The 24,786-nt window shown below is 43.2% G+C and overlaps 1 protein-coding gene across 1 annotated transcript; it reads left to right on the forward strand.

Annotated features, from left to right (window-relative positions):
• Nucleotides 1-2,303: 2,303 nt before the first annotated feature.
• On the forward strand, nt 2,304-13,037 carry LOC124043084 (adhesion G protein-coupled receptor B2). Its single transcript, XM_046361255.1, has 4 exons — nt 2,304-2,400; nt 9,153-9,259; nt 12,316-12,510; nt 12,957-13,037. The coding sequence occupies exons 1-4, from the start codon at nt 2,337-2,339 to the stop codon at nt 13,035-13,037; spliced, it is 447 nt and encodes a 148-aa protein (XP_046217211.1). The 5' UTR covers nt 2,304-2,336.
• Nucleotides 13,038-24,786: the final 11,749 nt, after the last annotated feature.

The raw sequence follows: 24,786 nt of genomic DNA on the forward strand, positions 1-24,786 counted from the left end.
ATAGAAGATGTAATGATGAATATATATTGTAGATGTAATGATGAATATATATTGTAGATGTAATGATGAATACATATTGTAGAGGTAATGATGAACATATATAGAAGATGTAATGATGAATATATATTGTAGATGTAATGATGGATATATATTGTAATGGTAATGATGGATATATATTGTAATGGTAATGATGGATATATATTGTAATGGTAATGATAGATATATTTTGTATAGGTAATGATGGATATATTTTGTATAGGTAATGATGGATATATATTGTAATGGTAATGATGGATATATATTGTATAGGTAATGATGGATATATATTGTATAGGTAATGATGGATATATATTGTATAGGTAATGATGGATATATATTGTAATGGTAATGATGGATATATATTGTAATGGTAATGATGGATATATATTGTAATGGTAATGATGGATATATATTGTAATGGTAATGATGGATATATTTTGTATAGGTAATGATGGATATATATTGTATAGGTAATAATGGATATATATTGTAATTGTAATGATGGATATATATTGTCTAGGTAATGATGGATATATATTGTATAGGTAATAATGGATATATATTGTATAGGTAATGATGGATATAGTGTAATGGTAATGATGAATATATACTGTATAGGTAATGATGAATAGATATTGTAGAATTAATGATGAACATATATTGTAGATGTAATGAGAATATATATTGTATAGGTAATGATGGATATATATTGTAGAGGTAATGATGGATATATATTGTAGATGTAATGCGAATATATATTGTAGATGTAATGAGAATATATATTGTATAGGTAATGATGGATATATATTTAGAGGTAATGATGAACATATTTTATAGGTAATGATGGATATAGACATGATGATGAATATATAATTGTATAGGTAATGATGGATATATATTGTAGAGGTAATGATGAACATATATTGTAGATGTAATGAGAATATATATTGTAGATGTAATGATGAATATATATTCTAGAGATAATGATGAATATATTGTATAGGTAATGACATGATGGATATTGTATAGGTAATGATGGATATACTGTATATGATGATGAAAATATATATTGTAATGGTAATGATGGATATAGCGTAAAGGTAATGATGAATAATGATGATGAACATATAGAAGATGTAATGATGAATATATATTGTAGATGTAATGATGAATATATATTGTAGATGTAATGATGAATATATATTGTAGATGTAATGATGAATATATATTGTAATGGTAATGATGGATATAGCGTAAAGGTAATGATGAATACATATTGTAGAGGTAATGATGAACATATATAGAAGATGTAATGATGAATATATATTGTAGATGTAATGATGAATATATAGTAGATGTAATGATGAATATAATGTAATGATGAACATATATAGAAGATAATGATGAATATATATTGTAGATGTAATGATGAATATATATTGTAGATGTAATGATGAATATATATTGTAATGGTAATGATGGATATAGCGTAAAAGTAATGATGAATACATATTGTAGAGGTAATGATGAAATATATAGAAGATGTAATGATGTATATTGTGATGTAATGATGAATAGCGTAGAGGTAATGATGGAACATATATAGAAGATGTAATGATGAATATATATTGTAGATGTAATGATGAATATATATTGTAGATGTAATGATGAATATATATTGTAGATGTAATGATGAATATATATTGTAGATGTAATGATGAATATATATTGTATAGGTAATGATGGATATATATTGTAGAGGTAATGATGAACATATATAGAAGATGTAATGATGAATATATATTGTAGATGTAATGATGAATATATATTCTAGAGATAATGATGAATATATTGTATAGGTAATGATGGATACTGTAGACATAATGATGAATATATATTGTATAGGTAATGATGGATATATATATTGTAGAGGTAATGATGAATATATATTGTAGATGTATGATGAATATATATTCTAGACATAATGATGAATATATTGTATAGGTAATGATGGATATTGTAGACATAATGATGAATATATATTGTATAGGTAATGATGGATATACTGTATATTGTAGAGGTAATGATGAATAGTGTAGACATAAGGATGAATATATATTTTAGCGGTAATGAAATATACAGAAAGGGTGGGTAATAAATACAATGCCTGGGAAAAATAGAATCTGTTGCAGGATATTATTGAATTGCAGTGTGTGTGTTATATCTAACTCCCTCTCTCTCTCTTCTGTCTCTCTGCAGCACCTCATGAGATCTGTAGAGATGAGTACCATGTAACCATGACCTGGAAAAGAGCCTCGGCTGGAGAAACAGTCTATAACAAGTGTCCGACTAACGCCACTGGTAAACCTGACGATACTATGACAGTACTATAACTATACTGCTATTATAAACCGTGATTATGACGTCTAACAGTCAGGGTTGGGATATGGAAGAAACACTTTTCCATTCCATTACACACATGTACTAGTGTGTAACAGGACAAATATAAGAACCCCCTAAATTATAATGTATTATGTACATTTACACTGTAATGATGTAGTCCAACTGCTACTGATGACTACTAGTACAAAGTGTCTGACTACTACTAGTACTAAGTGTCTGACTACAACTAGTACTAAGTGTCTGATGACTACTAGTACAAAGTGTCTGACTACTACTAGTACTAAGTGTCTGACTACTACTAGTACTACTAGTACTAAGTGTCTGACTACACTACTAGCACTACTAGTACTAAGTGTCTGACTACTACTAGTACTACTAGTACTAAGTGTCTGACTACTACTAGTACTAAGTGTCTGACTACTACTAGTACTAAGTGTCTGACTACTACTAGTGTCTGCACTACTAGTACTAAGTGTACTAAGTGTCTGACTACTACTAGTACTACTAGTACTAAGTGTCTGACTACTACTAGTACTACTAGTACTAAGTGTCTGACTACTACTAGTACTAAGTGTCTGACTACTACTAGTACTAAGTGTCTGACTACTACTAGTACTACGTGTCTGACTACTACTAGTACTACTAGTACTAAGTGTCTGACTACTACTATGTCTGACTACTACTAGTACTAAGTGTCTGACTACTCTGTACTAAGTGTCTGACTACTACTAGTACTAAGTGTCTGACTACTACTAGTAGTACTAAGTACTAAGTGTCTGACTACTACTAGCACTACTAGTACTAAGTGTCTGATCTACTACTACTACTAGTACTAAGTGTCTGACTACTACTAGTACTAAGACTACTACTAGTACTAAGTGTCTGACTACTACTAGTACTAAGTGTCTGACTACTAGCACTACTAGTACTAAAATCTGCTTTACTACTAGTACTACGTGTCTGACTACTACTAGTACTAGTACTAGTACTAAGTGTCTGACTACTAGGGTACTAAGTATCTGCCTACAACTAGTACTAAGTGTCTGACTACTACTAGTACTAAGTGTCTGACCACTACTAGTACTAAGTGTCTGACCACTACTAGTACTAAGTGTCTGACTACAGTGTGAGTGTGAAAAGTAATACATTCTGGTTAATATTGTGGTGCTGAGATTCATGTTATTTTCTATCAGATGTTTTTTTTTTCAGAGCAGGTGCCTACCCAGACACTGTCCTCAGGCACTCACTGTAACTAATAATATACTGCTTAATAGATGAGGACTTTGAAATGTGTGTGTGTGTGTGTGTCTGTGAGCACTTGTGTGTGCACAAGTGCCTGTGTGTATGTTTGCGTGTGCGTGCATGTACGTGTGTGTATGTGTGTACGCACATGTGTGTGTGGAATCTATTCCAGCAGAGAAGGTGGTAGTTTGTACGGTGTCTAGATGTCATGAAGTTGGACCTGTTACAAAATTGATCTGGAGCTTTTCCCACCCAGACCCAATTTACATACAGATTAAGTCGGAAGTTTACATACACCTTAGCCAAATACACTTAAACTCAGTTTTCACAATTCCTGACATTTAATCCTAGTAAAATTACCTGTCCTAGGTCAGTTAGGATCACCACTTTATTTTAAGAATGTGAAATGTCAGAATAACAGTAGAGAGAATTATTTATTTCAGCTTTTATTTATTTAATCACATTCCCATTGGGTAAGAATTTTTTCATACACTCAATAAATATTTGGTAGCATTGCCTTTAAATTGTTCAACTTGGGTCAAATGTTTTGGGTAGCCTTCCACAAGCTTCCCACAATAAGTTGGGATGCTTTGATATACCCACCAAATGGTCCTTCCGTGATGCCATCTATTTTGTGAAGTGCACCAGTCCCTCCAGCAGCAAACCACCCTAACAACATGATTCTGCCACCCCTGTGCTTCATGGTTGGGGTGGTGTTCTTCAGCTTGCAAGCCTCCCCCTTTTTCCTCCAAACATAATGATGGTCATTATGGCCAAACAGTTCTACTTTTGTTTCATCAGACCAGAGGACATTTCTCCAAAAGTACGATCTTTGTCTCCATGTGCAGTTGCAAACCATAGTCTGGCTTTTTTATGGTGGTTTTGGAGCAGTGGCGTCTTCGTTGCTGAGGGGCCTTTCAGGTTATGTCGATATAGGACTTGTTTTACTGTGGATATAGATACTTTTGTACCTGTTTCCTCCAGCATCTTCACAAGGTCCTTTGCTTTTGTTCTGGGATTGATTTGCACTTTTCGCACCTAAGTACATTCATCTCTAGGGACAGAACGCGCGTCTCCTTCCTGAGCAGTATGACGGCTGCGTGGTCCCATGGTGTTTATACTTGCATACTATTGTTTGTACAGATGAACATGGTACCTTCAGGCATTTGGAAATTGTTCCCAAGGAACCTGACTTGTGAAGGTATACAATTTTGACTAATTTCTTTAGATTTTCCCATGATGTCAAGCAAAGAGGCACTGAGTTTGAAGGTAGACCTTGAAATAAATCCACACCTCCAATTGACTCAAATGATGTCTATTAGCCTATCAGATGCTTATAACGCCATGACATAATTTCTGGAATTTTCCAAGCTTTCCAAGGCACAGTCAATTTAGTGTCAATGTAAACTTCTGACCAACTGGAATTGTGACACAGTGAATTATCAGTGAACTCATCGATTTGTGAACAACTTGTGGAAATAATTATTGTGTCATGCACAAAGTAGATGTCCTAACCAACTTGCCCAAACTGTAGATTGTTAAGAAGACATTTGTAGAGTGGTTGAAAACGAGTTTTAATAACTCCAAGTGTATGTAAATGTCCAACTTCAACTGGAAATGTATTTTTAAAATATATAGACCCGTTCCAAACGAACGGACCCGAGGACAACTAGACCCGTTCTGTATAGACTTGGTCGAATCCAGACCCAGTCCGATCTGATCCAAGTGATGGATCAGATCGGAGGATGGGCCGTACTGGACTAGACCAGGCGGGGGATGGGCCGTACTGGAGCGAGTGACACGGGTAACAGGGAGGAGGGAGGAAGAGACAAGAGACAACAACCAACCAACAAGCTGACTCACACTATAGTAGACTAATAGCTGCCATGGCTAGGTTATTCATCATCCAATAAGATTATGTTGTACCTGTCTTGACTCCATGAACCCAGGAGAAGCATGTTAAGCTAGCTAAACCTGTTGTAGGAGCCCACCTGTTGTATTTTTACTTTTTTTAAACTTGGCAAGTCAGTTAAGAACAAATTCTTATTTTCAATGACAGCCTACCCCAATCAAACCCGGACGACGCTGGGCCTGTGGGACTCCCAATCACTGCCAGATGTGATGCAGCCTGGATTCGAACTAGGGACTGCAGTGACACCTCTTGCACTGAGATCCAGTGCCTTAGAGTGCTGCTCCACTCAGGAGCCCGACTGTTTTAGAAGCCCAACTGTTGTAGAAGCCTACCTGTTGTAGAAGCCCACCTGCTGTAGAAGCCCACCTGTTGTAGGAGCCTACCTGTTGTAGAAGCCTACCTGTTGTAGGAGCCCGCCTGTTGTAGGAGTCCACCTGTTGTAGTAGCCTACCTGTTGTAGAAGCCTACCTGTTGTAGAAGCCTACCTGTTGTAGGAGACTACCTGTTGTAGAATCCTACCTGTTGTAGGAGCCCACCTGTTGTAGGACCCCACCTGTTGTAGAAGCCTACCTGTTGTAGAAGCTGACTTGATGTAGGAGCCCACCTGTTGTAGGATCCCACCTGTTGTAGGAGCCCACCTGTTGTAGGACCCTACCTGTTGTAGAAGCCTACCTGTTGTAGGAGCCTACCTGTTGTAGAATCCCACCTGTTGTAGGAGCCCACCTGTTGTAGGAGCCCACCTGTTGTAGAAGCCCACCTGTTGTAGGAGCCCACCTGTTGTAGAAGCCCACCTGTTGTAGGAGCCCACCTGTTGTAGGAGCCCACCTGTTGCAGAAGCCCACCTGTTGTAGAAGCCTACCTGTTGTAGAAGCTTGTTGTAGGAGTCCACCTGTTGTAGGAGCCCACCTGTTTGCCTACCTGAAGAATCCCACCTGTTGTAGGAGCCCACCTGTTGTAGGAGCCTACCTGTTGTAGAAGCCCACCTGTTGTAGGAGCCCACCTGTTGTAGGAGCCCACCTGTTGTAGAAGCCCACCTGTTGTAGGAGCCCACCTGTTGTAGAAGCCCACCTGTTGTAGGAGCCCACCTGTTGTAGGAGCTCACCTGTTGTAGAAGCCCACCTGCTGTAGGAGCCCACCTGTTGTAGGAGCCCACCTGTTGTAGGAGCCCACCTAGGAGCCCACATTTTGTAGAAGCCCACCTGTTGTAGGAGCCTACCTGTTGTAGGAGCCCACCTGTTGTAGGAGCCCGCCTTTGTAGGAGACCACCTGTTGTAGGAGCCCACATTTTGTAGAAGCCCACCTGTTGTAGGAGCCCACCTGTTGTAGGAGCCCACCTGTTGTAGGAGCCCGCCTTTGTAGGAGACCACCTGTTGTAGGAGCCTACCTGTTGTAGGAGCCCACCTGTTGTAGGAGCCCACTTTTGTAGGAGCCTACCTGTTGAAGGAGCCCACTTGTTGTAGGAGCCCACCTGTTGTAGAAGCCCGCCTTTGTAGGAGACCACCTGTTGTAGGAGCCTACCTGTTGTAGAAGCCTACCTGTTGTAGGAGCCTACCTGTTGTAGAAGCCCACCTGTTGTAGGAGCCCACCTGTTGTAGGACCCCACCTGTTGTAGGAGCCTACCTGTTGTATAAGCCTACCTGTTGTAGAAGCCCACCTGTTGTAGAAGCCTACCTGTTGTAGAAGCCCTGTTGTAGGAGCCTCCCTGTTTAGAATCCCATCTGGAGACCACCTGTTGTAGGAGCCTACCTGTTGTAGGAGCCTACCTAAGAGGCCTACCTGTTGTAGGAGCCCACCTGTTGTGGGAGCCCACCTGTTGTAGGAGCCCACCTGTTGTAGAATCCCACCTGTTGTAGGAGCCTACCTGTTGTAGAATCCCACCTGTTGTAGGAGCCCACCTGTTGTAGGAGCCCACTAGGACCCCACCTGTTGTAGGAGCCTACCTACCTCTGTTGTAGAAGCCCACCTGTTGTAGAAGCTACCTGTTGTAGAACTTGTTGTAGGAGCCTCCCTGTTGTAGAATCCCCTGTTGTAGAATCCCACCTGTTGTAGGAGCCCACCTGTTGTAGGAGCCCACCTGTTGAGGCCCACCTGTTGTAGGAGCCACCTGTTGTAGAAGCCTACCTGTTGTAGAAGCCCACCTGTTGAAGAAGCCTACCTGTTGTAGGAGCCTACCTGTTGTAGAACCCTACCTGTTGTAGGAGCCCACCTGTTGTAGGACCCCACCTGTTGTAGAAGCCTACCTGTTGTAGAAGCCTACTTGTTGTAGGAGCCCGACTTTTGTAGGAGCCCACCTGTTGTAGGAGCCTACCTGTTGTAGAAGCCTACATGTTGTAGGAGCCTACCTGTTGTAGAAGCCTACCTGTTGTAGGAGCCTACCTGTTGTAGAAGCCTACCTGTTGTAGAAGCCCACTTGTTGTAGGAGCCTACCTGTTGTAGAAGCCCACCTGTTGTAGAAGCCCACCTGCTGTAGGAGCTCACCTGTTGTAGAAGCCCACCTGTTGTAGAAGCCTACCTGTTGTAGAAGCCTACCTGTTGTAGGAGCCCACCTGTTGTAGAAGCCTACCTGTTGTAGAAGCCTACCTGTTGTAGGAGCCCACCTGTTGTAGGAGCCTACCTTTTGGCTCTTGGTCATTCTAGTCTATCCATCTCCTTCAACTTCTAATTCCATCATTTTAATTCCATCTTCCATTGATTAGATATCCTCTAACTTTTGCCAAAAACTGAGGCTTTATGGCAGTAGCGTATTGCCTATTTGATGACTTATAATTGCCCAACAACGAGCTACACGGGCCACTCATGAAAACCAAATAGCATCAGCATAAATGATAAAATCTCTCTCTCTACTGCAGCAGTCGCGTTCAGATCTTTTAGGGGACCTTCCAGACAAGTCAGTTAAAATGACTCATATCCGAGACCTGTGACAATCATATCACATCCAACCCAGACCCGGTGACATTATTTAGAATTCTGGACCCACTTGGATCCCAGATGGATTGGCGTGTATTCGGGTACAGGTGGATCCGTGAAGGCCTGCAATGGTATCCCACAGGGCTCAAGTTTCAGTTTCACCATATGTTGTTTCTAAGTTTCATCCTCAAAATAACTGTGTACATGTATACTATGTGTGTGACCTTATAGAGTAGTTGTATATTAGATAGTGTTAGGTGGATGGTAGACCTGACGTTGACCTCCACTCTACATTATAGTTGGTATACTATGTTGGAAACAAGTTGCAATTTGTATTTTTTATATATTTTTTTTACCTTTATTTAACTGGCAAGTCAGTTAAGAACATATTCTTATTTTCAATGACAGCCTAGGAACAGTGGGTTAGCTGCCTGTTCAGGGGCAGAACGACAGATTTGTACCTTGTCAGCTCGGGGGTTTGATCTTGCAACCTTCCGATTACTAGTCCAACGCTCTAACCACTAGGCTACCCTGCCGCCCCAAATGAGATGAGAGTCTCATGAGGTTACTGGATAACATGAAACCAATGTGTTATTGCTGTTAAGTTTTACATAACAATGGTATCTCGTTCTCTCTCTCCTCTCTCTAGGATCTGCTAGTCGTCGTTGCTTGCTGGACGCTAATGGAGTTGCTTACTGGGGTCCTCCGAGCTTCGCCAGATGCGTCTCGATGGAATTCAGATATTTACATTTATCTGTAAGTCCCTTTTTCACACTCTCTCTATTCACATCTCATTTATTCAAATACAGTTGGTCTTGTATAACATGCTCAATGAGCCACCTGTGCCGCGACGTTATTGTGAATGCATTTTAGTAAGCTACCTTCTATCCAGATGGTGCATAATAACACATAGACAACTAGCAGAAAGTATTCTGTTCTTGTCACATTTAGCTGAGCTGAGCCATTTGAACATTGTACATTTGAAATGCACATGTGCTTCATTTTGTCATTTTAGCATGTCTTCCACTTCCTTAATATTTCCATCGCTATTTCAAAACTATGGACTTCCTTTCTTCTTCTAGCCTGTAAAATGAACAACTCAATGATTAAACAGATGGCTGTTTAAATAAACAATTTGTTCTCGAAGACTGACCTTCAACACAGGTTGAATAAATGAATTATGTCGACGCCCACATCGTATTTGTTTGCCCGTCAATAGACGTGGGATTGTATTCATAAAGTCTCTTATAGTTAGAGTGCCGAGATAAGTTTTGCCTTTTTAAATAATAATGAATAATATTACATGAACATGTGGGGCCTGATCCTGGATCAGCACTCAACTCTGAGATGGTTTATGATTTCTGGCCGTGAATAACTTTCTGTGAAAAGTTTGTCCAGTTAGTCATAAGTAGCATTGTCATCACTCTCAACACTTTCTCCTCTCTAATGAGAGTTACTGATTTCATCCATTGTTTAATAAATGCATTGGTTAATCATTGACTAATCTCTTATGGACAGATTCTCATGGAAGTTGAAACGGCAAGAATCTGTCAAGGCTCACGTAGAGTGATTACGAACAGCAGTCGTTCCTGGTTTTTGGTTGTCATCATTGATGATTTGGATGAATCAGGATTGGGCAAAGGCGTTGCTTAAACTGGCGCAGTGAAGAGAAAATGTCTTTTGGCCATTATAAATACAAGTGAAATTAGCGGAAGGAGTGGTTTGGCCAAAAGTTTCCGTTTACAAGGGAGGAAACTTCGCTTCCTTCCTTTACACAAAGGTAATCACAATAGTTAACAAGAAATTACACTTTCTTTTAGATAATTTTACTTCTGGGTAACTGAGATTAATCATTGACTGTCCTACTGCGTGACCTCTGACCGTCTGTCTCCATGGCGATAATGGAAGCCAACGGGGTAGCCACCAGGCGTGCTGTGATTGGTTGATTGCACTGTTAGCCTAGGCCTGCGTTCACCACTAACTTTTCATTAGCATGGAGCTGCGGTTCATTAGGTTTGATTGCTGTTGTGACTGAAGATCACTGTTGTGTGTGTGTGTGTGTGTGTGTGTGTGTGTGTGTGTGTGTGTGTGTGTGTGTGTGTGTGTGTGTGTGTGTGTGTGTGTGTGTGTGTGTGTGTGTGTGTGTGTGTGTGTGTGTGTGTGTGTGTGCATGGATTTCAGTCAAAGTGCCATGCAGCAATGTGGAATACATAGAGTGGCCAGTATCTATCCAGTTATATCTGCAAAAATGCCTAATAAGGGCTTGGGGCTGAGGGTTAGAGTCTGAGTGTTAGGGGCTGAGGGCTAGGGGCTGAGGGTTAGATTCTGAGTGTTAGGGGCTGAGGTTAGAGTCTGAGTGTTAGGGGCTGAGGGCTAGGGGCGGAGGGCTAGTGGGTGAGGGCTAGGAGTTGAGGGCTAGGGAATGAGGGTTAGAGTCTGAGTGTTAGGGGCTGATGGTTAGAGTCTGAGTGTTAGGGGCTGAGGGTTAGAGTCTGAGTGTTAGGGGCTGAGGGCTAGGGGCTGAGGGCTAGTGGCTGAGGGCTAGGAGTTGAGGGCTAGGGAATGAGGGTTAGAGTCTGAGTGTTACGGGCTGAGGGCTAGGTGCTGTGGGCTAGGGGCTGAGGGCTAGGTGCTGAGTGTTAAGGGCTGAGTGTTAGGGGCTGAGGGTTAGAGTCTGAGTGTTAGGGGCTGAGCGCTAGGAGCTGAGGGCTAGGGAATGAGAGTTAGAGTCTGAGTGTTACGGGCTGAGGGCTAGGTGCTGGGGGCTATAGGCTGAGGGCTAGGTACTGGGGGCTAGGGGCTGAGGGATAGGTGCTGAGGGCTATGGGCTGAAGGCTAGGAGCTGAGGGCTAGGGGCTGAGGGCTAGGTACTGGGAGCTGTGGCTGAGGGCTAGGTACTGGGGGCTAGGGGCTGAGGGCTAGGGGTTGGGGGCTAGGGGCTGAGGGCTAGGGGCTGAAGGCTAGGGGCTGAGGCTAGAGGCTGAGGGCTATGAGCTCAGGGCTAGGAGCTGAGGGTTAGGTACATATGGCTAGGTGCTTAAGGGCAGGGGCTGAGGGGTAATAGCTGAGAGCTAGTGGCTGAGGGCTGATGGCTAGGGGCTGAGGGCTGATGGCTAGGGGCTGAGGGCTAGGTACTTGACCAAGATACTGGTCATTTATGACATTCACTACCCTTACATACCTATAATACCTACTGATCCCAAGCAAAGATAGGTGGATAAGAAGCCTCAGATCTTTCTCTCTCTACTCTTTGCTCTCTACCTTACCTCTCTCTCTCTCTCTCTCTCTCTCTCTCTCTCTCTATACTCTCTACCTCACCTCTATCTACTCTCTACATCACCTCCATCTCTCTCCTTCTGCTCTCTTCCTCACCTATATCTCTCTCTCTCTACTCTCTACCTCACCTCTCTCTGCTCTCTACCTCACCTCTATCTCTCTCTCTCTCTCTCTCTCTCTCTCTCTCTCTCTTTCTCTCTCTCTCTCTCTCTCTCTCTCTCTCTCTCCCTCTCTCTCTGCTCTCTACCTCTCTCTCTGCTCTCTACCTCACCTCGCTCTCTCTCTACTCTCACCTCTCTCTCTCTCTTTCTCTCTACCTCACCTCTATCTCTCTCTCTCTACATCACCTCAATCTCTCTCTCTCTCCATCTCTCTCTTTCTTGTTCTCTCTGTCTTTCTCTTGTTCACTCTCTCTCTTTCGCTCTCTCTTTCTCTTGTTCTCTCTCTCTCTTTCTCTTGTTCTCTCCCCCTCTCTCCCTCCCCATCTCTCTCTAACCCGTGTTTCTATACCCCCTCTCCTCCCCTGCTGTCTCCAGTTGCGAGAGCATCTTGCGAAGGGTCAGAGGACCCTGGCTGGAGAGGGCATGTCTCAGGTCGTGAGGAATCTCCTGGATCTCTTACAGAGGAGGAGCTACTACAGTGGTGACCTCCTGTTCTCCACGGAGATTCTCCGAAATGTGACGGACACCTTCAAGAGAGCAACCTACATCCCAGCTGCCGACGACACACAGGTGGGTGGGGAGGACACAAATACACACACACGCACGCACGCACACGCACGCAAACACACACACACGCACGCAAACACACACGCACGCAAACACACACACACACACACACACAAACGTTCAAGAGAGCAACCTACATCCCAGCTGCCGACGACACACAGGTGGGTGGGGAGGACACAAATACACACACGCACGCAAACACACACACACACGCACGCAAACACACACACACAAGTACGCACGCAAACACACACACACACAAACGTTCAAGAGAGCAAACTACAGCTCCTGACAACTCGCAGGTGGGTGACATATACAGACAGATAAAACAAACACACCTACAGGGAGAAAACAGACAGATAAAACACACACCTACATCCCTACATGTTGCATGTAAACTCACACCCCTCAGCTCCCCAAAAGTCAACCCTCCTCTTCTCTTTCCTCAGAAATTCTTCCAGGTAGTCAGCTATATGTTGGACATGGAAAACCTTGAGAAGTGGGAAGACGCTCATCAGGTAGGCTTTTAAACTGTAGTTTTAGTGTGTGTGTGTGTGTGTGTGTGTGTGTGTGTGTGTGTGTGTGTGTGTGTGTGTGTGTGTGTGTGTGTGTGTGTGTGTGTGTGTGTGTGTGTGTGTGTGTGTGTGTGTGTGTATCAGAGTGTCTGGCTCTGTCACAGTTGGTTGAATTTGATAGCAGTGTTTATGTCATTATCAGAAGAGTTGTAAAATCACACCTGTTTGCCATTCAGCACAGATCATACTCCAAACTGTGTACATACTGACAACCTGTGTGTGTGTGTGTGTGTGTGTGTGTGTGTGTGTGTGTGTGTGTGTGTGTGTGTGTGTGTGTGTGTGTGTGTGTGTGTGTGTGTGTGTGTGTGTGTGTGTGTGTGTGTGTGTGTGTGTGTGTGTGTGTGTGTGTGTGTGTGAGACTACCAGAACCCATTGGATTATCCAATTACCTTGAATGAGCTACAGGACAAAATACAAACCCTACAACCCATAAAGGCATGTGGTGTTGATGGTATCATCAATGAAATGATGAAATATACAGACAACAAATTCCAATTAGCTATACTAAAACTCTTTGACATCATCCTTAGCTCTGGCATCATCCCCAATATTTAGGCTACCTGGGGCGGCAGGAAGCCTAGTTGTTAGAACGTGGGACTAGTAACCGAAAGATTTCAAGATTGAGACCCCAAGCTGACAAGGTAAAGCATCTGTCGTTCTGCCCCTGAACAGGCAGTTAACCCACTGTTCCTAGGCTGTTATTGAAAATAAAAATGTGTTCTTAACTGACTTGCCTAGTTAAATGAAGGTAAAAATAAATATATATATTTGGAACCAAGGACTGATCTCCACAGAAGTGGAGACAAATTTGACCCTAATAACTACTGTGGGATATGTGTCAGCACCTTGTAGAAGTCTGCTGTTATTTTTCCCATTTCCTCAGTGAATACAATCTACTGAGCAAATGTCAAATTGTCTTTTTACCAAATTATCGTACAACAGACCATGTATTCACCCTGCACAACCTAATTGACAAACAAACAAACCAAAAACAAAGGCAAAGTCTTCTCATGCTTTGTTGACTTCAAAAAATCCTTTGACTCAATTTGGCATGAGGGTCTGCTATACAAACTGATGGAAAGTGGTGTTGGGGGAAAAACATACGACATTATAAAATCCATGTACACAAACAGGAAGTGTGAGGTTAAAATGGGCAAAAAAAACACACACATTTATTCCCAGAGGGCCGTGGGGTGAGACAGGGATGCAGCTTAAGCTCCACCCTCTTCAACATTTATATCAACAAATTGGCGTGGTCACTAGAACAGTCTGCAGCACCCAGCCTCACCATACTAGAATCTGAAGTCAAATGTCTACTGTTTGCTGATGATCTGGTGCTTCTGTCACCAACCAAGAAGGGCCTACAGCAGCAGCTAGATCTCCTGCACAGATTCTGCCAGACCTGGGACCTCACAGTAAATCTCAGTAAGACCAAAATAATGGTGTTCCAAAAAAGGTCCAGTCGCCAGGACTACAAATTACATCTAGACACCATTGCCCTAGAGCACACAAAATAACTATACATACCTTTGCCACAGTGCCACAGGTAACTTCCACAAAGCTATGAATGATCTGAGAGACAAGGCAAGAAGGGCATTCCCTGCCATCAAAAGGAACATAAAATTTGACATACCAAATAGAATCTGGCTAAAAGTACTTAAATCAGTTGTATAACCCATTGCCCTTTATTGTTGTGAGGTCTGGGGTCCACTCACCAACGAGAATTTACAAAATGGGACAAACACTAAATTGAGGCTCTGCATGCAGAAATCTGCAAAAACATCCCCTGTGTACAACGTAGAACACCAAATAATGCATGCAGAGCAGAATTAGGCCGATACCCCTAATTATCAAAAAACACCTAAAAGGAAGCGATTCCCAAACCTTCCATACCAAAGCCATCACCTACAGAGAGATGAAGCTGGAGAAGAGTTCCCTAAGCAAGCTGGTCTTGGGACTTGGGAAAAAAAGATAATTACTTAACACATTGGAAAGAATTAACAAAAGAAGAGAGCAAACTAGAGTTATATTTAAAACTAAACAGAGAGTACACAGTGGCAGAATACCTGACCACTGTGACTGACCCTAAACAGAGAGTACACAGTGGCAGAATACCTGACCACTGTGACTGACCCTAAACAGAGAGTACACAGCGACAGAATACCTGACCACTGTGACTGACCCAAACTTAAGGAAAGCTTTGACTATGTACAGACTCAGTGAGCATAGCCTAGCTGTTGAGAAAGACCGCTGTAGGCAGACCTGGCTCTCAAGAGAAGACAGGCTATGTGCACACTGCCCACAAAATGAGGTGGAAACTGAGCTGCACTTCCTGTCCTCCTGCCCAATGTATGACCATATTAGAGTGACATATTTCCCCCAGATTACACAGATCCACAAAGAATTTGAAAACAAACCCGATTTTTATAAACTCCAATATCTACTCCGTGAAATACCACAGTGTGCCATCACAGCAGCAAGATTTGTGACCTGTTGCCACAAGTAAAGGTCAACCTGTGAAGAACAAACACCATTGTAAATACAACACATATTTAAGCTAATTTATTTTCCCTTTTGTTCTTTAACCATTTGCACATCGTTATAACACTGTATATACACACAGTGGGGAGAACAAGTATTTGATACACTGCCGATTTTGCAGGTTTTCCTACTTACAAAGCATGTAGAGGTCTGTAATTTTTATCATAGGTACACTTCAACTGTGAGAGACGGAATCTAAAACAAAAATCCAGAAATCACATTGTATGATTTTTAAGTAATTAATTTGCATTTTATTGCATGACATATGTATTTGATACATCAGAAAAGCAGAACTTAATATTTGGTACATAAACCTTTGTTTGAAATTACAGAGATCATACGTTTCCTGTAGTTCTTGAGTGTGTGTGCGCACATCCAGATTTAGTTATTAAACAATGCATATGACCCCAATGCACATGCTATATCCCCCAACATACATTTTATCATAACACACATAGCCATTATCATGGCACACAACAACAGCACACATGAGATAATGCCCAGTCAGCGAGGCTGAAGGTAGCCTTGTGGTTAGAGTGTTAGGTCAGTAACCAAAAGGTTGCGAGATCAAATCCCTCATCTGACAAGGTAAAAAAAGGCAGTTAACCCACTGTTCCTAGGCTGTCATTGTAAATAAGAATATGTTCTTTAACTGGCTTGCGTAGTTAATTGAAACATGTTTTTTTTAATCACAACAGCACACGTAACATAATGCCCCCAACATACAGATGAAGTGGGAAGTTTACATACACCTTAGCCAAATACATTTCAACTCAGTTTTGACATTTAATCCTAGTAAAATGTCCCTGTCTTAGGTCAGTTAAGATCACCACTTTATTTTAAGAATGTGAAATGTCAGAATAATAGTAGAGAGAATGATTTATTTCAGCTTTTATTTATTTCATCACATTCCCAGTGGGTCAGAAGTTTACATACACTCAATTAGTATTTGGTAGCATTGCCTTTAAATTGTTTAACTTTGGTGAAACGCTTTGAATAGCCTTCCACAAGCTTCCCACCATAAGTTGGTTGACTTTTGGCCCATTCCTCCTGACAGAGCTGGTGTAACTGAGTCAGGTTTGTAGGCCTCCTTGCTCGCACATGCTTTTTCAGTTCTGCCCACAAATTGTCTATGTGATTGAGGTCAGTGCTTTGTGATGGCCACTCCAATACCTTGACTGTGTTGTCCTTAAGCCATTTTGCCACAACTGTGGAAGTATGCTTGGGGTCATTGTCCATTTAGAAGAATCATTTGCGACCAAGCTTTAACTTCCTGACTGATGTCCTGGGATGTTGCTTCAATATATCCACATAATTTTCCCACCTCATGATGCCATCTATTTTGTGAAGTGCACTAGTCCCTCCTGCAGCAAAGCACCCCCACAACATGATGCTGCCACCCCCATACTTCACGGTTGGGATGGTGTTCAAATCACATTACAAATCAAATTTATTTATCAAGCCCTTCTTACATCAGCTGATTTCTCAAAGTACTGTACAGAAACCCAGACGAAACCCCAAACAGCAGGCAATGCAGGTGTAGAAGCATGTGTTCTTCGGCTTTCAAGCCTCCCCCTTTTTCCTTCAAACATAATGATGGTCATTATGGCCAAACAGTTCTATTTTTGTTAAATCAGAACAAAAAGTATGATCTTTGTCCCCATGTGCAGTTACAAACCATAGTCTGGCTTTTTTATGGCGGTTTTGGAGCAGTGGCTTCTTCCTTGCTGAGAGGCCTTTCAGGTTTTGTCGATATAGGACTCCTTTTACTGTGGATATAGATACTTTTGAATCCTCCAGCATCTTCACAAGGTCATTTGCTTTTTTCTGGGATTTATTTGCACGTTTTGCACCAAAGTACATTCATATCTAGAAGACAGGTTGCGTCTCCTTCCTGAGCGGTATGACGGCTGTGTGGTCCTGTGGTGTTTATACTTGCGTACTATTGTTTGTACAGATGAACATGGTACCTTCAGGCGTTTGGAAATTGCTCCCAAGGATGAACCAGACTTGTGGAGGTCTGCATTTTTTTCTGAGGTCTTGGCTGATTTCTTTAGATTTTCCCATGATGTCAAGCAAAGAGGCACTGAGTTTGAAGGTCGGCCTTGAAATACATCCACAGGTACACCTCCAACTGACTCAAATTATGTCAATTAGCCTGTCAGAAGCTTCTAAAGCCATGACATAATATTCTGGAATTTTCCAAGCTGTTGAAGGCACAGTCAACTTAGTGTATGTAAACTTCCGACTTCAATTGTACATATTATCAATACACACATAACCATTACCATAACACTCAACAACATCACACATGCGTACACAGACTGAGATAGCTGCTTTTCTGAGGAACGTTTTAGTTACCCCCTACCTTAGTTCAATGTGTGGACTAAGATGCTCTGGATAAGAGTGTCTGTTTAACCACATGTATACATCAAATCAAATCAAATCAAATTGTATTTGTCACATACACATGGTTAGCAGATGTTAATGCGAGTGTAGCGAAATGCTTGTGCTTCTAGTTCCGACAATGCAGTAATAACCAACAAGTAATCTAACTAACAATTCCAAAACTACTGTCTTATACACAGTGTAAGGGGATAAATAATATGTACATTAAGATATATGAATGAGTGATGGTACAGAGCAGCATAGGCAAGATACAGTAGATGGTATCGAGTACAGTATATACATATGAGATGAGTATGTAAACAAAGTGGCATAGTTAAAGTGGCTAGTGATACATGTATTACATAAGGATGCAGTAGATGATATAGAGTACAGTATATACATATGCATATGAGATGAATAATGTAGGGTATGTAAACATTATATTAGATAGCATTGTTTAAAGTGGCTAGTGATATATTTAACATCATTTCCCATCAATTCCCATTATTAAAGTGGCTGGAGTTGAGTCAGTGTCAGTGTGTTGACAGCAGCCACTCAATGTTAGTGGTGGCTGTTTAACAGTCTGTTATCCTTGAGATAGAAGCTGTTTTTCAGTCTCTCTGTCCCAGCTTTGATGCACCTGTACTGACCTCGCCTTCTGGATGATAGCGGGGTGAACAGGCAGTGGCTCGGGTGGTTGTTGTCCTTGATGATCTTTATGGGCTTCCTGTAACATCAGGTGGTGTAGGTGTCCTGGAGGGCAGGTAGTTTGCCCCCGGTGAGCGTTGTGCAGACCTCACTACCCTCTGGAGAGCCTTACGGTTGTGGGCGGAGCAGTTGCCGTACCAGGCGGTGATACAGCCCGCCAGGATGCTCTCGATTGTGCATCTGTAGAAGTTTGTGAGTGCTTTTGGTGACAAGCCAAATTTCTTCAGCCTCCTGAGGTTGAAGAGGCGCTACTGCGCCTTCTTCACGATGCTGTCTGTGTGAGTGGACCAATTCAGTTTGTCTGTGATGTGTATGCCGAGGAACTTAAAACTTAATAGGGGGGTGTTCCCTCTGCTGTTTCCTGAAGTCCACAATCATCTCCTTAGTTTTGTTGACGTTGAGTGTGAGGTTATTTTCCTGACACCACACTCCGAGGGCGCTCACCTCCTCCCTGTAGGCCGTCTGGTCGTTGTTGGTAATCAAGCCTACCAGTGTTGTGTCGTCCGCAAACTTGATGATTGAGTTGGAGGCGTGCGTGGCCACGCAGTCGTGGGTGAACAGGGAGTACAGGAGAGGGCTCAGAACGCACCCTTGTGGGGCCCAAGTGTTGAGGATCAGCGGGGTGGAGATGTTGTTGCCTACCCTCACCACCTGGGGCGGCCTGTCAGGAAGTCCAGTACCCAGTTGCACAGGGCGGGGTCGAGACCCAGGGTCTCGAGCTTGATGACGAGCTTGGAGGGTACTATGGTGTTGAATGCCGAGCTGTAGTCGATGAACAGCATTCTCACATAGGTATTCCTCTTGTCCAGATGGGTTAGGGCAGTGTGCAGTGTGGTTGAGATTGCATCGTCTGTGGACCTATTTGGGCGGTAAGCAAATTGGAGTGGGTCTAGGGTGTCAGGTAGGGTGGAGGTGATATGGTCCTTGACTAGTCTCTCAAAGCACTTCATGATGACGGAAGTGAGTGATACGGGGCGGTAGTCATTAAGCTCAGTTACCTTAGCTTTCTTGGGAACAGGAACAATGGTGGCCCTCTTGATGCATGTCGGAACAGCAGACTGGTATAGGGATTGATTGAATATGTCCGTGAACACACCGGCCAGCTGGTCTGCGCATGCTCTGAGGGCGCGGCTGGGGATGCCGTCTGGGCCTGCAGCCTTGCGAGGGTTAACACATTTAAATGTTTTACTCACCTCGGCTGCAGTGAAGGAGAGTCCGCATGTTTTCTTTGTAGACCGTGTCAGTGGCACTGTATTGTCCTCAAAGCGGGCAAAAAAGTGATTTAGTCTGCCTGGGAGCAAGACATCCTGGTCCGTGACTGGGCTGGTTTTCTTCTTGTAGTTCGTGATTGACTGTAGACCCTGCCACATACCTCTTGTGTCTGAGCCGTTGAATTGAGATTCTACTTTGTCTCTATACTGACGCTTAGCTTGTTTGATAGCCTTGCGGAGGGAATAGCTGCACTGTTTGTATTCGGTCATGTTACCAGTCACCTTGCCCTGATTAAAAGCAGTGGTTCGCGCTTTCAGTTTCACACGGATGCTGCCATCAATCCACGGTTTCTGGTTGGGGAATGTTTTAATCGTTGCTATGGGAACGACATCTTCAACGCACGTTCTAATGAACTCGCACACGAATCAGCGTATTCGTCAATGTAGTTATCTGGCAATACGAAACATATCCCAGTCCACGTGATGGAAGCAGTCTTGGAGTGTGGAATCAGCTTAGTCGGACCAGCGTTGGAAAGACCTCAGCGTGGGAGCCTCCAGTTTTAGTTTCTGTCTGTAGGCAGGGATCAACAAAATGGAGTCGTGGTCAGCTTTTCCGAAAGAGGGCGTGGCAGGGCCTTATATGCGTCGCGGAAGTTAGAGTAACAATGATCCAAGGTTTTTCCGGCCCTGGTTGCGCAATCGATATGCTGATACAATTTAGGGAGTCTTGTTTTCAGATTAGCCTTGTTAAAATCCCCAGCTACAATGAATGCAGCCTCATGATGTATGGATTCCAGTTTGCAAAGAGTCAAATAAAGTTCGCTCAGAGCCATCGATGTGTCTGCTTGGGGGGGAATATATACGGCTGTGATTATAATTGAAGAGAATTCTCTTGGTAGATAATGCGATCGACATTTGATTGTGAGGAATTCTAAATCAGGTGAACAGAAGGATTTGAGTTTCTTTGATCACACCACGTCTCGGTGGCCATAAGGCATACGCCCCCGCCCCTCTTCTTACCAGAAAGATGTTTGTTTCTGTCGGCGCGATGCGTGGAGAAACCCGCTGGCTGCACCGCCTCCGATAGCGTCTCTCCAGTGAGCCATGTTTCCGTGAAGCAAAGAACGTTACAGTCTCTGATGTCCCTCTGGAATGCTACCCTTGCTCGGATTTCATCAACCTTGTTGTCAAGAGACTGGACATTGGTGAGAAGAATGCTAGGGAGTGGTGCACGATGTGCCCGTCTCCGGAGTCTGACCAGAAGACCGCCTCGTTTCCCTATTTTACGGAGTCGTTTTTTTGGGTCGCAGAATGGGATCCATTCCGTTGTCCTGGTTGAAAGGCAGAACACAGGATCCGCGTTGCGAAAATCCCATTCTTGGTCATACTGATGGTGAGTTGACGCTGATCTTATATTCAGTAGTTCTTAATATATATGCCATTTAGCAGACGCTTTTATCCAAAGCGACTTACAGTCATGTGTGCATACATTCTACGTATGGGTGGTCCTGGGGATCGAACCCACTACCCTGGCGTTACAAGCTCCATGCTCTACCAACTGAGCTACAGAAGGACTGTATGTAATGAAACCTAAGATGACCTGGGGTACTAATGTAAGAATAACACAACTGCATAGTTTCCTAGGAAAGCGAAGCGAGGCGGACATCTCTGTTGGCGCCGGAAGTACTCTACTAGTAGGCTCGTGAAGAGAGAGTGAGAGAGCACAGTATTGAAATATTAATACAGTAATTTTGATGATGATGTTTTGACAATCAAATGAGACGATACGCGGCAATCAAGCCACTGCAAAACAATCAAGTCATGATCTTCCCATACTCTACTGATACCAATACCTTAGGCTGGGTTTCCTATGGCACCCTATTTTATATGAAGTGCACTATTTTTGTCCAGTGCCAAAGAGCTCTGGTCTAAAATAGTGCACTATATAGGGAATATGGTGTAATTTGGGATTCCGCCTCAGCAGATATACAGTAAAAGGCATTATGTCCCATGTCTGCTAATTAGCTGCACTTAGCATACGGGGCTAACGAGTGCCAGGAAGCCAATGACTGTTGTAATGTGTTGGTGGTAAAGAGGTTGTTGGTGATTCTTTAGCTGTGACACTTCCTTCTGGCAACATGAATTTCACAGGAACAGAAGATGCACTTAGACTGGTGTATGAAATGAGACAGAGAACAAGAGAGAATGACAGTCGGTAATTCAATATTTGTCTATGAAAGAAAGTTGTTTTCATGATATTGTTCTCTGTCTTTCTCGCTCTCTCCCTTCTCTCCCTTCTCTCACCCTCCCCCCCTCTCTCTCTCTCTCTCTCTCTCTCTCTCTCTCTCTCTCTCTCTCTCTCTCTCTCTCTCTCTCTCTCTCTCTCTCTCTTTCTCTTTCTCTCTCTCTCTCTCTCTCTCTCTCTCTCTCTCTCTCTCTCTCTCTCTCTCTCTCTCTCTCTCTCTCTCTCTCTCTCTCTCGCTTCCCCATGCCCAGGTTTCTCCTGGTACGGCCCATCTCATGCGTATATTGGAGGACTTCATCCATCTGATTGAGAGGATCAGAAACCCTTCCAGAGTTTCCTGGTGGTCACCAACAACCTCAGTGAGTAGTCAGTTTAACACTCACAGGTAGGGGTGCAAAATTCCAGTAACTTTCCCCAAACTCCCAGGTTTTCAAGAAATCCTGGTTCGAGATTCCAGTTTATCCTGCGTATTCCCTTTGGGTGTCTTATTCCCTGTGGGTATCTTATTCCCTGTGGGTGTTTTATTCCCTGTGGGTGTCTTATTCCCTTTGGGTGTCTTATTCCCTTTGGGTGTCTTATTCCCTGTGGGTGTTTTATTCCCTGTGGGTGTCTAATTCCCTGTGGGTGTCTTATTCCCTATGGGTGTCTTATTCCCCATGGGTGTCTTATTCCCTGTGGGTGTCTTATTCCCTTTGGGTGTCTTATTCCCTGTGAGTGTCTTATTCCCAGTGAGTTTCCTATTCCCAGTGGGTATCTTGTTCCCTGTGGGTGTCATTTTGCCTGTGGGTGTCTTATTACCTGTGGCTGTCTTATTCCCTTTGGGTGTCTTATTCCCGCTGGTATATTGTTCCCTTTGGGTGTCTTATTCCCTGTGGGTGTCCTATTCCCTGTGGGTGTCTTATTCCCTGTGGGTATCTTATTCCCAATGGGTATCTTGTTCCCTGTGGGTGTCTTATTACCTGTGGGTATCTTATTCCCTGTGGGTTTCTTATTCCCAGTGGGTTTCTTATTCCCAGTGGGTATCTTGTTCCTTTGGGTGTCTTATTCCATCTTTGGGTGTCTTATTCCCCTGTGGGTGTCTTATTCCCTGTGGGTATCTTATTCCCTGTGGGTGTCTTATTCCCTTTGGGTGTCTTATTCCCTTTGGGTGTCTTATTCCCTGTGGGTGTTTTATTCCCTGTGGGTATTGGGTGTCTTATTCCCTTTGGGTTTCTTATTCCATTTGGGTGTCTTATTCCCTGTGGGTGTCTTATTCCTGTCTTATTCCCCATGGGTGTCTAATTCCCTGTGGGTGTCTTATTCCCTATGGTTGTCTTATTCCCTATGGGTGTCTTATTCCCTGTGGGTGTCTTATTCTCTTTGGGTGTCTTATTCCCCATGGGTGTCTTATTCCCTGTGGGTATCTTATTCCCTGTGGGTTTCTTATTCCCAGTGGGTTTCTTATTCCCAGTGGGTATCTTGTTCCCTGTGGGTGTCTTATTCCCTGTGGGTATCTTATTCCCTGTGGGCATCTTGTTCCCTGTGGGTATCTTATTCCCTGTGGGTATCTTATTCCCCGTGGGTGTCTTATTCCCCGCTGGTATCTTATTCCCTTTGGGTGTCTTATTACCTCTGGACGTCTTATTACCTGTGGGTGTCTTATTACCCGTGGGTGTCATATTACCTGTGGCTGTCTTATTACCTGTGGGTATCTTATTCCCTTTGGGTGTCTTATTTCCTGTGGGTGTCTTATTCCCTGTGGGTATCTTATTCCCAGTGGCTATCTTGTTCCCTGTAGGTGTCTTATTCCTGCTGGTATCTTATTCTCATTTTGGGTGTCTTATTCCCTGTGGGTATCTTGTTCCCTTTGGGTATCTTATTCCCAGTGGGTATCTTATTCACTGTGGGTATCTTATTCTTATTCCCAGTGGGTATCTTATTCCCTGTGGGTATCTTATTCCCTGTGGGTATCTTGTTCCCTCTGGGTGTCTTGTTCCCTGTGGGAATCTTATTCCCTGTGGGTATCTTGTTCCCTGTGGGTATCTTGTTCCCTGTGGGTATCTTATTTCCTTTGGGTATCTTATTTCCTGTGGGTGTCTTATTCCCTGTGGGTTTCTTATTCCCTGTGGGTATCTTGTTCCCTGTGGGTATCTTGTTCCTTGTGGGTATCTTGTTCCCTGTGGGTGTCTTATTCCCTGTGGGTATCTTATTCCCTGTGGGTATCTTGTTCCCTGTGGGTGTCTTATTCCTTGTGGGTATCTTATTCCCTGTTGGTATCTTGTTCCCTGTGTGTATCTTATTCCCTGTGGGTATCTTGTTCCCTGTGGGTGTCTTATTACCTGTGGGTATCTTGTTCCCTGTGGGTATCTTATTTCCTGTGGGTATCTTATTCCCTGTGGGTATCTTGTTCCCTGTGGGTGTCTTGTTCCCTGTGGGTATCTTATTCCCTGTGGGTATCTTGTTCCCTGTGGGTATCTTATTCCCTGTGGGTATCTTGTTCCCTTTGGGTATCTTATTCCCTGTGGGTATCTTGTTCCCTGTGGGTGTCTTGTTCCCTGTGGGTATCTTATTCCCTGTGGGTATCTTGTTCCCTGTGGGTATCTTATTCCCTGTGGGTGTCTTATTCCCTGTG

Source organism: Oncorhynchus gorbuscha, linkage group LG09 (genome assembly GCF_021184085.1).
Source record: "Oncorhynchus gorbuscha isolate QuinsamMale2020 ecotype Even-year linkage group LG09, OgorEven_v1.0, whole genome shotgun sequence".
Taxonomy (NCBI): domain Eukaryota; kingdom Metazoa; phylum Chordata; class Actinopteri; order Salmoniformes; family Salmonidae; genus Oncorhynchus; species Oncorhynchus gorbuscha.

Excerpts from the sequence above, each read along its gene's own strand:
- LOC124043084 (XM_046361255.1), top strand. The coding sequence starts at position 2,337 with ATGACCTGGAAAAGAGCCTCGGCTGGAGAAACAGTCTATAACAAGTGT. Across the intron at positions 2,401-9,152 it reads GTGTCCGACTAACGCCACTG|GATCTGCTAGTCGTCGTTGC; the intron begins GTAAACCTGACG and ends TCCTCTCTCTAG. Across the intron at positions 9,260-12,315 it reads TCAGATATTTACATTTATCT|TTGCGAGAGCATCTTGCGAA; the intron begins GTAAGTCCCTTT and ends TGCTGTCTCCAG.